General features: G+C 49.1%; 1 protein-coding gene across 1 annotated transcript; it reads left to right on the top strand.

Annotated features, from left to right (window-relative positions):
• Positions 1–4,966: 4,966 nt before the first annotated feature.
• WDR6 (WD repeat domain 6) lies at positions 4,967–14,147 on the top strand. Its single transcript, XM_033141354.1, has 7 exons — positions 4,967–4,985; positions 6,921–7,047; positions 8,176–10,585; positions 11,272–11,367; positions 11,894–12,010; positions 12,141–12,259; positions 13,281–14,147. The coding sequence occupies exons 2-7, from the start codon at positions 6,921–6,923 to the stop codon at positions 13,766–13,768; spliced, it is 3,357 nt and encodes a 1,118-aa protein (XP_032997245.1). The 5' UTR covers positions 4,967–4,985; the 3' UTR covers positions 13,769–14,147.
• The last annotated feature ends 904 nt before the right edge of the window (positions 14,148–15,051 follow it).

The raw sequence follows: 15,051 nt of genomic DNA on the forward strand, positions 1-15,051 counted from the left end.
AATGTAGCTCTCAGTGTTGGTGTTGGAAATCCTAGAGTGGCTGCTGAATCCTGATGAACAAATATATAATTGTCCCGTCCCCCCTGCCCACACAGATATTTTTATTTTGACATGATTGTTTCCTCCAGATGCCTTGAGGTTTCTGAAGTAGACCAAGCTGCCTTTAAGGTGGCAGTCTTGCAGCTAGTTGTCTAGCTGGGTGCCTCCATTGCTGCCCAAAGGATAAGTTGTATGGCATTTTCCTTGCTTTGATAAGTTGCCATTCCTACACGGTAGGTCTCCCTGAAGACAGAAACTGATGTTATTGTGGAATGTTGATTGTTGTATATATTGAATCAGTTTATGTCGGCAGCAAGTCAGTTTCCATTCCAAGGAATGAGTGCATCCCATGCATCCCTTTTTATTGGGGTCCTTGTCGATTGCCTTAGTTAGAGACCTGTGCAACATGTGACCTTCCAAGCCAAACACAACGCACCAACCTGGGAGGTGCTTAACAGCTTCCCCACTCTGCCACCCCATTCTTGTAATCCCAGGCAGGTCCTGGTGGCTTATAGTCAGCTTGGTAGGTCACAAGTTGTGTAGATCAACCTTAGTAGTGTGCTTTATAATGCAGAAAGGTTAAGGCTTGTGACCACTACCTGCCAGATGAAAAAAAAAATCACCCCAGTCCTTGTAATTTCATTGATTTTGGTGCAAGTTGTATTAATGAAATAGGCCTAAGGTTGCAACTTTACTGCAGTCCCGCTGCAAGGTTTTGTGGGGTGGGGAGAGTGAAGTAGGTGTTTTTCTGATAGGACACAACGAGGATTCAGTATCCCTTGAAGCGTCTTGCTTTCCCTGGTATGACTTTGGAAATTTAACCGCTTAGCAGATAGTTTGCAAGCCAATTTAAAGTTCTTAGAGGTCCCCTTTAGGAACTGTTTAATAAGAAGACTCTAGACTCAGCTCAAAGGTCCTGTCTCATTTAGTGCTTATGAAATGCCAAAAGGCTGGACATGAAATAGACCTCCTATTTTGTTGTTCATTCCAAACTAGGACTTTGCAATCTTGTTTTGAGTGTGTTCGTGTGTGTGCTAGAGAGGCTATTCACCTCTAACTTGAGATATTTATACTTTACTAGCAGAGACTTGAAGTGTAGAAGAATGTAGGGCTTTGATTCAGGTTTTAGAAGCCATGAACTGGATGAGGATGTGATGCCACCTTTTCCCAGTTTGCAGTCTACAAAGCCAAAAACCCCTGGGCCATGAATGGGGAAGCGCTGCAAGTTGCATGGCCTGTGGATTGTGCAGAATCCCACACCCAGGACCACATGGCTGTTTGCCTGGGCTCAGCTACCTGTACTGGAGTGGGGGGGAAGGTGGTGTTAGCAGAGTGGTTTGCTTTGTGAATCGTGTCCTTAATTGCCCCAAAGGCATGACATGCGTATCCAAGCCCACAGCTGAACCCTTTGCTAACCTTAGCTAATTTAAGCAACTTGATGTTGCCAGTTGCATTGATAGGTAACTGGTCAGCATTGGATTTTGTATTTCTGTGTGTTCCCTACACTTGTGTATTTTGCAAAAAGTTGGGGTTTTTCTTCTTATTATTTAATATTTATTTTATTTATTGTTTCCCACACAGAGATGTCAGGTAGCTTGTCTATCCTGCAAATAAAAGTTTGAAACCTAGCTGTTATCTGTACATTTTCTTTGCGCCTCCCATTCCTCATTGGGGCATGAAGTTATGCATTCCACAGATTACTATTCTCTACTCTTGAGAACTGGGGTACCGTCTTATTTTGTAGTGGTGCCCAAGCAAATCTCTGTTCATTAGTCTCTTGGTGCCTAGAATTTCCAGGCTTGGCATTAAACTGCAAGCAATCCCCCCACCCCACTCATCTATTTTCTGCTCTCTCTCTATCTGTAAGTGATTAAAATGCTTTTTCTATAAGCATAAAATATTTTTTTTTAAGTGATGATGTTCTTGCCCGTTTTCCTTTATATCCAGTGGTGTTATTCCTAAAGCATTTAAATTACAGAAGTAAGATAAAGCCAGATGCAGCTTTTTTCTGGGAGTTTACCTTATTGAAGACCTCACTTGGAAAAACACTATAACTCAGATGGTTAGGAAGGCCCAACAGAGACTCCATTTTCTCAGGGTCTTGCCAAAGAACAATGTTAAACAACAACTGATGACCTCCTTCTACCAGTCTACAATAGAAAGTGTCCTCTCATATTGTATCACAGTGTGGTACGTTGGCTTGACAGCCACGGACAGAAAGTCTTTATAGAGGGTCCCCTGAGCCTGCTAGATGACATCGCAAAGGATCATTGACCTAGGAGAGCGAGAAAAATTCTCAGGGACGATTCACACCCTGGCCAGCACCTCTTTAATCTTCTACCCTCGGGCAGGAGATATAGAAGTATCAGTCGTACTAACAGGCTAAAAAACAGTTTCTATCCGTGGGCTGTTAGGCTGCTGAACGGAAAATAATACAGTGCAACTAACTTTCGGGGTTAGTGTGTTGTGCGACAAGCACACAGAGTGCAATGAGATTGAGTGTTTGGGGGGAGGCTTGGTTAATTTCATTGTACAGGTTGTACATTGACAATAAAGGTATTATTATTATTATTATTATTATTATTATTATTATTATTTATTTCTCATGAAGGATAAAATCTCTTGTATGTCTCTTACACCATGATTCAGTTTTAGGAGCAAATGCTCCATTTGTAGACCTTGACTGTGTGCTAGTCCTAGTGCTTCAAACATGAAGTTAAAGCAGGCTGTAAATAAAAAGAAATAGCCTTTGATTATATTGTGGAAACGACAGGTTGACAGTTTCTCAACCCTGGCCCCACTTTTATTAGCTTCATTCTGGTCACAATCTTGGTTATATTCTGCGAATACATGTCTTGATATGAAAACTGCAATATATGGGGAATGTTTTTTTATGGCTTTTTACACAGTCAACCGGGTCACCTTTTTGATAAGTAATGGCCAGATAAATCCTGTATTTGAATTATGCCAGTATCAGAAAGATACTGCCTCTGCACTATATCCAATGTGTGTTCCACCCAGAACAGGAGAGGAAAACACATACAGCTAAGAAAGCTAAAATCAACCCCATGTGTCCCTGGAAACTCCTTCAGTATAAACCGATCAGGGACTACTGGAAGCAACATCAACACGCCACTCACACATGGAGGAAGTTAATGAACTCAAGGTATTGGAGATGTGGCTGCAGTAGCTACCGCTTTGTCACATGTGATGTGATGGCGCAGCAAGAACCCTGCTGCACCTGGTTCCCAGATAGCCTAAGTTCCACTCAGAGGAAGACCCGTTGAAATCAGAAGGTTGGCAGTTCGAATCCCCGCGATGGGGTGAGCTCCCGTTGCTCGGTCCCTGCTCCTGCCAACCTAGCAGTTCAAAAGCACGTCAAGTGCAAGTAGATAAGTAGATACTGCTCCGGCGGGAAGGTAAACGGCATTTCCATTCCGTGCGCTGCTCTGGTTCGCCAGAAGCAGCTTAGTCATGCTGGCCACATGACTCGGAAAAACTGCGGACAACGCTGGCTCCCTCAGCCTATATATATAGAGTGAGATGAGCACCACAACCCCAGAGTCGTCCGCAACTGAACCTAATGGTCAGGGGTACCTTTACCTTTAAATTAGGTGTGTTGATTAATTTCAATGGTTCTACATTCTGAATGGGATGGTATGAGCTGTTCAACAGTGGAAGAGAATGTCTTGGAAGGTAACACTCTGTCCTTAAGATGTTTTTAAGCAGGGGATAGCTGCCCGCTTTTGAGGGATGCTAGAGCTGTTGATTTTCCTGCATAGGCTGGTGGTTGAGCTGGATGAACTCTCTGAGAGTTGCTGCAGAGTTCTGGAGAACTCAAAAACTTGCTATCTTATGGACCTTTTGTTTGGCCTAATAAAGGCATTGCCCGAGTAAGAACTTTGGGAGCTTTTGGGAAGAGAAAAAAAAAACCTGCGGTGGTGGCTGAGATATACCAGAACGGTGGAAGGACAAAAAACAAAACCCACCATCATCTACGCAGTGGTCTGAAGATCTCAGCACCCTTTATACATTTGAATGCATGGCTTGCCATTGTCAATCTCATTTAGATAACTATTTGGACACATGGATTGCCTACCTATATGTTTAAATTGGGATTGATGGTAGGGCTGCCATACATCCATACATTACCTGGATTTTAAAGGGGGAAGGGACATCCAAGGGTAATTTCAGGAAGGCAGCAGCTTGTTCTGGATCTTTGGCAAGTTGTGGGTTTTTGGCAACCCTAACTGATGGGAATTTTTTTTAAAATTCATTTTCACTTTTAACATTTATCATCATAAATCATAATAATTTTACAAATAGGATTCTCAGAATCCCCAAACTTCCCTCTACCTCTCCGTGGTTTCCCCAGATATTCTTTTCAAACTACATTGTAGGCTATTATATTTTCCATATTTTCTTAAATCTCCATTTTAATCATAATTCTCGCTTCATTGCAAGTGTTTTTAAAAACCTGCCAATGTTTTCAATTGTTTACAGTGTTCTTTCAAGTAACCTAAAAACCCACCACCACCACCAACTGATGGGAAATTATCACTGTTAATGTCAGCTGGTAATCTTATTTCTATTTTATTTTAAATTTTATTTTCTTATTGTTTTGGCACATATATGCACATATAGTAGTGTGTGTGTGTGAATACATACATATTATGTGTACTGTGTATATAGCTATAACGGTATATACCTTTCTACAGTACAGTATGTACCTTTTACCTTATACTGTATATAGCTCTATTTATCTATTTAGATAGAGCTGCGCCTTTAAGAAATTATCTTCCTGCGTTTGCCGGCCTTTAACTACCAATCAGTCTCGGCGGCCTGGGAGAGAACCACCGCTGGCCAATAGCATCCCTCCGTGTAAGCTCGGAGGAAGCCTCCCAATTGGTTCATGGGGTCTGCGGCCGCGCGCGCGAGAGAGCGAGGTAGGGCGACCAGGTTTCTCGCGATAGGGTGGCCCCTGCTTTGCTTTGCTTCTCTCCCTCCCGGCATTGCCACGCGGGTCTTTCCTCTACTTCTGCAGGGGTGCGCGCGCGCGCCTTCCCTGCCTCTTTCCCAGGCTATGCATGAAGCTCTGGCTGCAGCGGCCCCGCTTCGCTAAAGCATTAGGCTGGAAGCAGGAGCCCCGCGCATTCTGCGGCTTAAACCAGGACGGGGCCCTTGGGGGCGCCCAGGTATTACTGGGTCAAGACTCCCCCCCCCCACCCCTGACTTGAACCTCATGCAGCTGCCAACTATAGATAGCGTTCCTCCCCACTGCCGCGTGCATGCCCACTTCCCCTCCTGCAAGCCCTAGTCTGTGGAAGCTTGTGCCGCAATAAGTGTGTTGACCTTTCCACTTCAGGCAAGTAAGGTGTCCCAACAAATCCGCAGTCTCTCCAGCTCTAGCATCCCATTCGTTCCCGTGCCTGCTGTTCCTCCACGGGGAGTGCGCTCTTTTATCCAGTCGTTCTCCCATTTATACTGTATATTCAACGGCTCTCCCTGGTTAATAATAAAACTTTATTAGGCTCATAGACCAGCAAAAGAGAAAATAAAACGAAAGTACATAGTATAAATATTTCTTAAATATCGTCTTTAACAATACTATTTCAGATCCCATGTTAGATTAAAATTAAGCTAAAATTTAATGGGAGATAATTCCATTGGCTCTCCCTGGTTTTGTTTCATATCTGCCAGTGTAAGAAGCTGACCAAAAGTTCGCCACACACAAAAATACTGTCCCGCAGCGGCATCCAGGGGCTTCTCATAACGGGCAGGTACACGCCTGTTCAGACCACTTTTATTATCAAATAAAAAGCCCCGTCGTTTACCAAATGCTTCGGAGGTTAAATCATTTCATTCTCATAAGCACTGAGCAAAGTTAGCTTGTTCCCATTGTACAGATGGTGGTTAGAACCAACAAAGCATCTTCTTTCCTCCGAGGCTTTGGCTGAGGTGGGATTTGAACAGAGGACTCTCTGGTCTAAACTGAGAACAGCATTACATTTGCTCTCCCTCTACAGGGGTAGGCAACCTAAGGCCCGTGGGCTGGATGCAGCCCAATCGCCTTCTCAATTCGGCCCACGGACGGTTCAGGAATCGGCGTGTTTTTACATGAGTGTCTTTTTATTTAAAATGCATCTCTGGGTTATTTGTGGGGCCTGCCTGGTGTTTTTACATGAATGGAATGTGTGCTTTTATTCAAAGTGCATCTGGGTTATTTGTGGGGCATAGGAATTCATTCATATATATTTTTTCAAAATATAGCCCGGCCCACAACACAGTCTGAGGACGGTGGACCGGCCCACAGCTGAAAAAGGTTGCTGACCCCTGCTCTAGCAGGTGGCATCTCACCCCTGCATGCCAGGGGTGGGGACCTTTTTTATTGTCATGGGTTGCATTCCCTGGGGGGGGGCACATGCTGCTGCTGCTGGTGGGTAGGATTGGAACAAAAAGTGGACAATGCACTCCCTTCTCTCTCTCTCCCAGCTCACTTCCTTCCTCTTGGCTACCCCTTTTTCTTCCATTTTTACTTCCTTCCTATCTGCATGAAATTAGGCCAGGGAATGAGGTTTCCCACCCCATCCCTAGTGCTCTGCTCAGTGATGTGGGTAAGTCCAACACAGTTAGACCATGCTGACTCTTATCTGCATAGCTGTCAACTTTTCCCCTTTTTTAAGGGAAATTCCCTTATTCCAAATAGGATTCCTCGCAAGAAAGGGGAAAAGTTGACAGCTATGCTATCTGTAGTAGCCCTACTGCAGTGCCAAACAATTTATACCTTCCAAGCCAAAAGGCAGAATACTTTTATAAGCATCACCTCAAGCTATGGAATATCTGCAGCATTTATTATTACTCCCCCCCCCATTCTTCCTCAGATGTCTTATGTAAGAGGAAGCAAGTCAACAGGAGCCCTCACTTCCGATCCTTGTTCAGCAATGGAAACTGAACTGCTGCTTGCTCCTATCACTGCTCTGGAGATTGTGGATGATCACCTTGTTGCAGGTATGCGGTAGGCCAGAATATCCTGGGGCAATGGCAGCCCACATGGTAACCTTCCCATGTTGCTGGAGTCCCAACTCCCAGCAGCCACAGCTGTGGTCAGAGGTGGTGCGAGTTGCAACATCTGGTGAGCAGATTCCTTTCCGGTGGGCAAAGGGTAACAGAACGCCAGGTGTGTCGGATACCAAGCCATGGCACTGAACACTTGGTAAAACGAAACATGATAATGGAGGGCTTGTTTCAAAGCCAGGTTCTACCCAGCTGAATAGCCAAGCAAAGAAGGAATCAAGGCAAGATAGGGCATTACTGCAGGTACAGGTGAAACTCGAAAAATTAGAATATCGTGGAAAGGTTCATTTCAGTAATTCAGCTTAAAAGGTGAAACTAATATATGAGATAGACTCATGACATGCAAAGCGAGATATTTCAAGCCTTTATTTGTTATAATTGTGATGATTATGGCGTACAGCTGATGAGAACCCCAAATTAACAATTTCAACTTTGGGGTTTTCACCAGCTGTACGCCATAATCATCACAATTATAACAAGCAAAGGCTTGACATATCTCGCTTTGCATGTCATGAGTCTATCTCATATATTAAACTCCATTAGCTAATGAAAACAGTTGCTTACATAAATGGGCTTTTCCACGATATTCTAATTTTTCGAGTTTCACCTGTATAGTGGGACAGGCAGGCACCAAGTCAGAGGAGAAGCCCAGAGCTCCTCCAAGCTGGTTTCTTGGATTTCATAAGTCCTATTGCTTGGGAAATGATGCTCAAAGGAAGTGGGGGGACCTATCAGAAACCCGTTCCAAAGTTGTGGGTAACATGATTCCACAGGGACAGTTTGACAAGAGGCTGTGGGAAAGCTGCATCAGAAGCAATACCACATTCAGCCTCTGTGTGTCTATCATATTGGGACCAGACGCTGCTCAAGGTGTACCTGGGCTGGTATGGAGGTTGTGTGTGGATCATGTTTGTGACGACGGATGCTACTGGAAATATATATATATATACCGGGGTGTGTGTGTGTGTGTGTGTGTATGTATGTATGTGTGTGTGTGTGTGTGTGTGTGTGTGTATATATATATATATATATATATGGTGATTCTAGCCTCTTTTCCTCCAGGTGAAGGACCCTACATTGCCATCTACGCCCTGGAGCCTGATGCCAGCCGGTCAGCAAGATGCTATAAGAAGGTCCTTCAAAACCATAATGTCCATGGTATCAAGGAGCAGCAGGATGCGGCCCCAGGAGCAACCGCCCTAGCTGTCTTTGGAGGCAAAGGCCTTGTTGTTTTAGAGCTCAGCTTCCAGGGCGGCACGGCAAAACTAGCCGAACTCTTTCCTTTCCACGAGCTGCACGACTGGATCTGGGACCTGCAGTGGTTGGAGGCACCCGGCTGTGTGGCTTTGGCCCTGGGCCACAACTCCGTGGCACTGTACGACTGCGCTGGCCAGAGGACCCTCCGAGAAGTGCACTGCCAGGAGAAGTGCATCCTCTACTCAGCCCACCTGGTTGGGAGCAGCTGGGACACGCTGGTTCTGGTGGCTGGCACAGTCTTTAACCAGCTGGTGGTCTGGTGCGCAGCCGACCCGACGGACGACGCAGGCAGGGTAAAGCCCCGCAGCAGGATCAGTGGGCACAAGGGCGTCATCTTCAGCATCTGCTTCTCGGAGTCCAAAAGCATCTTGGCCTCAGCCTCAGATGACAGGAGCGTGCGGCTGTGGGGCGTCGGCGACCTCAGATCGCCCCCTGACCCTGTGCCATGCTTGCTGGTGTGCTACGGGCACCAATCTCGGGTCTGGTCGGTGCGCCTGCTGAGCAGTTACGTCCTCAGCATCGGAGAAGACGCCGCTTGCCTCGTGTGGAACTACCAGGGCGAGATCGTTCACCGTTTCAGAGGGCACAAGGGGCGCGGCCTCCGGGCAGTCGCCGCCCACGAGAGGCGGGGCTGGGTGTTCACAGGCGGGGCCGATTCTGGCATCAGGCAGTGGCTCCTTAAAGGGCAGAGCGACGGCGGGAACGGCCTTGTGCGGCTGGACTTCCCCTCACCTTGCAGAAAAGGATCTCCCAGAGCAGTGAAGCTGGTGGATGTAAACCACCTCCTTGTGATGACAGATTCCGGGGCCGTCTACGCCTATGACTTGACCTCTAAAGCCTGGGCGTTGGTCCTCGAGGATGCTGCGTATCGGTCCTACAGCCTCCTGGAAGTCTCCGTGCTCACCAGCGGCGGAGTGGCGTGTGCCATGGGCAACCTGTTGGGACAGGTTAAAGTCTTCCCTCTCTGCAGCCCCGCAGAAAGCAAGGAACTGAAGCTGTACGAGGGGAAAGTGCACAGCCTGAGTTGGGCCTCCTACACAGGGCAGGAACCCGGCACTTGCAGCCTCTTCGTTTCCGGAGCAGCCGGTTCCCTGCTGTGGCTGGAGGTCTCTCTTGGCCCACCCGAGGGAGTCGCTGTGGTGGTGAAGCGATGCTTCCGCCTGCCGCTCTGCAAGCAGCGATGGCACACGTGCGCCGCCTTCACGCCCCAGGGAGAGCTTCTGCTCTGCGGCGACCGCAGGGGCTCCCTCATGCTGTTTGAGTGCAAGCCAGCTCAGGCCTTCAGCAGAGGAGCAGGAGTAGGCTCCTCGGACCCACAGGGGGTCTCTGGTTTGCCCGGCCCGGACATCCCTCTCGCGGGGGAAGAGTCGCTCGCCGAGGGCCCCGTCTCTCTGCTCTTCGGCCTGCACGGAAAGCTCGGCGTCACCTCCATCACCTGCCACCAGGACTTCGTCTACAGCACCGGCCGGGACAGCTGCTACCGCCAGCTGCAGGTGCAAGGCCGCCAGCTGCGCATGCTGAGGAAGCACAGGCCTTGCAAGGGCCTGGAGTGGCTGGAGGAGCTGCGCTTCGGCTCCAATGGGAGCGTGTGGGTGCTGGGCTTCCACGCTGACCGCTTTGTTATCTGGAGCACTAGCAGCAATGAGATGCTGCTGTCTGTCCCTTGCGGTGGCGGCCACCGCTCTTGGAGCTACGCCCACCGCCTCCAGGCGGGAACCTTTGCTTACGTCAAATCCGGGGATGTGGTGGTGCACCAAAGTCAGGATGCGCACGGCGGGCAACGCATCCTCAAGGATTCCCTGCACGGGCGGGAGCTGACGTGCGTTTGCCACATCGGGCTTTTGCAGGCACCCGGGCAGGAGCCGCTGAGCACCCTTGCCACCGGCAGCGAGGATGGCACGGTCAATATTCTGACCTACGGGGCTCAGTCTCGTACGGTGACCCAGCTTGCAGCTCTGGGCGACCACATCTCGAGCGTGAGAGCTCTGGCTGTGGCCATGGACACTCAGCCCAAGGCAGGAAGTATCTCTGCCATCCTCTTCTCAGCTGGAGGACGGGCCCAGATTGAGTGTTACTGGATGCTGCTCAGCCCCAGCCATGGCTCTAGCGGCGGTGTGGTCCAGCAGCTGGTCCACGTGGCTTCTCACCGCCTGGATGAGCAGTGGGACCGCAGGAAGAACAGGCACAAGCTCGTCAAAATGGACCCAGAGACCAGGTAGTAGCCGTGGCCTTTCCCAGGAGTTTGTATTCTTAGGCAGGGCCATGGGTTGTCAAAAAGCAGACAACCTGCACAGGGGATGTTATTGATGCTCATATAGGGAATGTCAAATCTGCCCCCTCTCTTCCTAACCCCTTTACCACCAAACACACCCCTCACAAGCACACATACACACACAGGCTTTTCCTATTGTCACACAAGTGGGCACAACATTCACATCCAGCCTGGAAGACAAATTTGTATACTGCACTTCACCCACAGATCTCAGGGCGGTTCACGGTATTATTAAAAAGCACAAAATCAGATGATGACAGGCGGGTGAGAAATCAAATAAATAATAATAATCCAAAATACGCAGGTGGCTCTAATGGTATTGCAGCAGCAGGAGATTTAAAAACAAAACCAGCAGAATAAAACAATGTGAATAACAGCAGCAAAAAAACGTAAAGGTCTGTTTGCTTAATTTTCCAGTCTCAGAATTCCCACTCCCCCTTCCCTCTTCTGCTGTACTCATGCTTAATAATACATTTGTACAGAGAGAATAGGGACGAGAGAATAGCCAAGTCCATAGTAGGCAAGACATGCCGCTTTCCAGCTTGTGTGTTTGTGTGTGTAACTTTTTCACTGCTCTGGGTATGGATAGTGTGTCCCAGAGAAGGCAACTAATAACGTCTGTGTTCCAGGTATATGTCTATTGAGGTCCTGGCTGGTGTGGAGTACCCAGAGCTTCCTGGCCCCTTGCTCTTCCTAGCTGCTGCTTGCAGTGATGGCTCTGTCCGGTAAGAAAGATGGTTGGGCTCTCCCTTTTAGGGGCCTGTATAGCCGGGGTGGGCTTTTCCTGCCTACCAGGCAAAAATCCAGAGATGGAGAGAGGAAGAGTTTGGATTTGACACTACTTGAAGGAGTCTCCAAGCGGCTAACGTTCTCCTTTCCCTTCCTCCCCCACAACAAACACTCTGTGAGGTGAGTGGGGCTGAGAGACTTCAAAGAAGTGTGACTAGCCCAAGGTCACCCAGCAGCTGCATGTGGAGGAGCGGAGACGCGAACCCAGTTCACCAGATTACAAGTCTACCGCTCTTAACCACTACACCACGCTGGTTCTCAAGACAAGGGACAGAATGGAGTAAATGCTTCTCTCTACGTTTCCCAGAGCAGCACTTGCACCAAACTAGAGAAGGGAATATGAACGGGGGCGGGGGGCGGGGAGCTGTTAGTGCTTGGTACAAAGGATGTGGCCCTTTCCCCCTCTTTAAAGTCAGAGACTCTTTTCCTTGGACTGACTTCACTGCTCCCATGTCTGCATAGCCTCTTCCTGCTGCTTGAGCGTGCCCAGAAGCTGCAGCTTGTGGCAGAATCCTTTCACCATCAGCACTGCGTCCTGAAGGTCCAGGCGTTTGCATGTAAGCCAGCAGGTGGAGGAAGGTGAGAATGGAGTGGCTACATACCTCCCCCCCACCCCCAGTGTGCTTGAGATGCACCTCCCCCGAGTTTACTACTGCCAACCCATCAGGCCCTAGAAAGCTAATTTCACCCGTTCATCTTTCTTTTGTAGACGGCACTTGTTGAGCAGCGCTGCCACCGATGGGATCATTGCATTCTGGGATCTCTCCCCTACCCTTAACCGTGCTGCAGAGGCCTTGAAGGTGGAAGGCACAGAAATGAAGCTTCTGGGTAGGTGGTTGTGTTGGCTGCCCTGTTTGTGCACCCTTGAAGTTGTTGTTGTTTATTGTATAACCGGGACAGCTCAGTGGGTACAGCATGAGACTCAATCTCAGGGTTGTGGGTTCGAGCCCCATGTTGGGCAGAAGATTCCTGCATTGCAGGGGGCTTCAACTGGATGACCCTTCTGGTTCCTTCCCACTCTGTGATACTATGATTCTGTTTCTTATACCTGGCCCAGGTGATTGCGTTGCCCCAGCCGCTATGGGGGTGCAGCTTCCAACAAAAGAATGAATAAAGCAAAAAATAAATACAATTCAAATCTTAAAAGCTTCCTGAGCCAGGGCTGACTTCAGATGTCTACAGAAATTTATATATTTGCTTAACTCTTTGACATCTGCCGGGAGAGCATTCCACTTTACACAAGGAGTGAACCGCCAAAAGGCCCTCGGAGCTGGACCTCAGTGTCCAGGCTGAATGATGGGGGATGAGACGCTCCTTCAGGTATACTGGGCCAAGGCTATTTAGGGCTTTAATGGTCAGCACCAACACTTTGAATTGTGCTTGGAAATGTGTACTGGGAGCCAATTTAGATCTTTTAGGACCGGTGTTACATGGTCCCAGCACCCTCATTCTGGATTAGTTGTCGTTTCCGGGTCACCTTCAAAGGTAGCCCCATGTAGAGGACATTACAGTAATTCAAGCGGGAGATAACCAGAGCATGCACCACTCTGGCGAGACAGTCTCCGGGCAGATAGGGTCTCAGGCGGTCTACCAGATGGAGCAGCTAGACAGCTGCCCTCGACACAGAGTTGACCTGCACCTCTATGGACAGTTGTGAGTCCAAAATGACCCCCAGGCTATGCACCTGGTCCTTCAGGGGCACAGTTGCCCCATTCAGGACCAGGGAGTCCCCCATACCTGCCCGCCCTGTTTGTGACCCTCCTGGGTATACCTTCTTTTTCAAGCGTCTATCACCCTTTGCGCTTCCTTCCAGTCTTGTACACTTCCTTTGCCTGTGTGTGTTTTCCAGGCCTGGGTCCCCCAATCCTGACCATCCAGGCTCACAGCTGCGGAGTGAACAGCCTCCACGTCCAGCAAGCAGCCGACGGGCATTTTCTGGTGGCCAGTGGCAGCGATGACGGCTCCATCTCTCTCAGCGCTGTTGAAGTGGATGCTGGAAGCGACGCCGACCAGGAAGCCGTCGCCAGGACTGGCATCCGCCTTCTCAGAAACTCCTCGAGGCTCTGCGCCCATGCGGCTCACGTGACGGGGGTGAGGCTCCTGCAGCCGGACTTCCTCCTCTCCGTTTCGGTGGACCAGCGCCTGACGCTCTGGCGCCTTCGCGAGGACAGCCTGTCTTTCGTCGGCAGCAGATTCTGCCACGTGGCCGACGCGGCTGGCCTGGAGTGTTGGGAGGCTGGGGCCCGTAGCTGCCACAGCGTGATCTGCGGGCAGGGGCTGGAGATCCTCCGCTGTAGCCTAGACGTGCCAGGTGCAGAAACAGAAAACGGTGTGTGAAGGAGTGTGGGCTGCACAACCGCCTTATTCTGCTGGGGTGCAGAGGAGTTTCAGCGGCCAACAAGGGCACAGAGGGCTGTCATGCGAAAGCAGCCAAGGACCATCGTAAGAAATGCTTTGCCCCTCTCTTCAGGGAGAAACTGCTTCCGCCATAACCATGCAGATACTGTCCCTGATATGATATACGTAGCTTGCCTGCTTTTCTTTGCCTTGTGGCTTGTGGGCAGTTACACCGGAGCTTAGCCAACCTATTTTGACAAGAGGGCCTGTGATGAGAAATGCAGTAATAAATCAAGGCCACCCGATGCCAGTCCCTCTGCCTCCGCTGGTTACATGGCTTAAAATGCCTTTTCCTTGCAAATATATATCCTGGATTTCAGCCTCTTCTTCTGATTACCACGGAGGAGCTACTTTATACCAGGACAGACTTCTTTATCCAACTGCCCCAGGGTTTCTCCGGGGTCTCAGGCAAGTCTTTCCCCCCGTGCTGCCTATTTGATCATTTTAACTGGCGATACCGGGGATCGAACCTTCTCTGTGCAAATAACGTTCTCTGCCTCTGAGCTGTGATCCTACTCCTTAAGGAGACCTAATCCCATTTGCCTTCCAGCCTGCAGGATGGTCAGATGAGTCCCATTCACATGGATTTGGGGGAAAGAGCTGATCACCTGGCGCCTGCAGTGCCCAGGGCCCACAGAACTTAAAGGCCCGTCCTCCCATTGCGGAGGAGGGTTTCTTGTCGCACTGCCTACAGACTCAAAATTGCTACAAACTCACTGGAGTGTCAGGTGCTAATCCGTTCAATGGGCAGCGGCATTCCTGTGTGCCTCTGCTGAATGACATCCATTTAGACTGTAGCAGTGATAGAAGAGGATTGCCGGGGAGTGGGGATGTTCACAGAATGTCTACCCAGGTGGGAGATAATGGTGTGTTTTTTAAAAATAGAGTTGTATACTGCCCTTCATCCATAGATCTCAGGGTGGTTCACAGCATAAAAACACAAGATAAAAACACAACACACATGGAGTAGAACAGGGATGGCAAGTTCAATCATATGATCCCTGCTTGGTACAGGAATTGGAATAGAGTGGGAATATCCTGGAGGTACAGACTTGCAGGGAAATGGTTAGCTTTATGTCTGTGTCCCCCGCAATTACAATAGAAGAAGAGTTTTGGATTTGATATCCCGCTTTTCACTACCCGAAGGAGTCTAAAAGCGGCTAACATTCTCCTTTCCCTTCCTCCCCCACAACAAACACTCTGTGAGGTGAGTGGGGCTGAGA

Source organism: Lacerta agilis, chromosome 2 (assembly GCF_009819535.1).
Source record: "Lacerta agilis isolate rLacAgi1 chromosome 2, rLacAgi1.pri, whole genome shotgun sequence".
Lineage (NCBI taxonomy): Eukaryota > Metazoa > Chordata > Lepidosauria > Squamata > Lacertidae > Lacerta > Lacerta agilis.

Excerpts from the sequence above, each read along its gene's own strand:
- WDR6 (XM_033141354.1), top strand. The coding sequence starts at position 6,921 with ATGTCTTATGTAAGAGGAAGCAAGTCAACAGGAGCCCTCACTTCCGAT. Across the intron at positions 11,368-11,893 it reads TGCAGTGATGGCTCTGTCCG|CCTCTTCCTGCTGCTTGAGC; the intron begins GTAAGAAAGATG and ends ATGTCTGCATAG. Across the intron at positions 12,260-13,280 it reads CACAGAAATGAAGCTTCTGG|GCCTGGGTCCCCCAATCCTG; the intron begins GTAGGTGGTTGT and ends TGTGTTTTCCAG.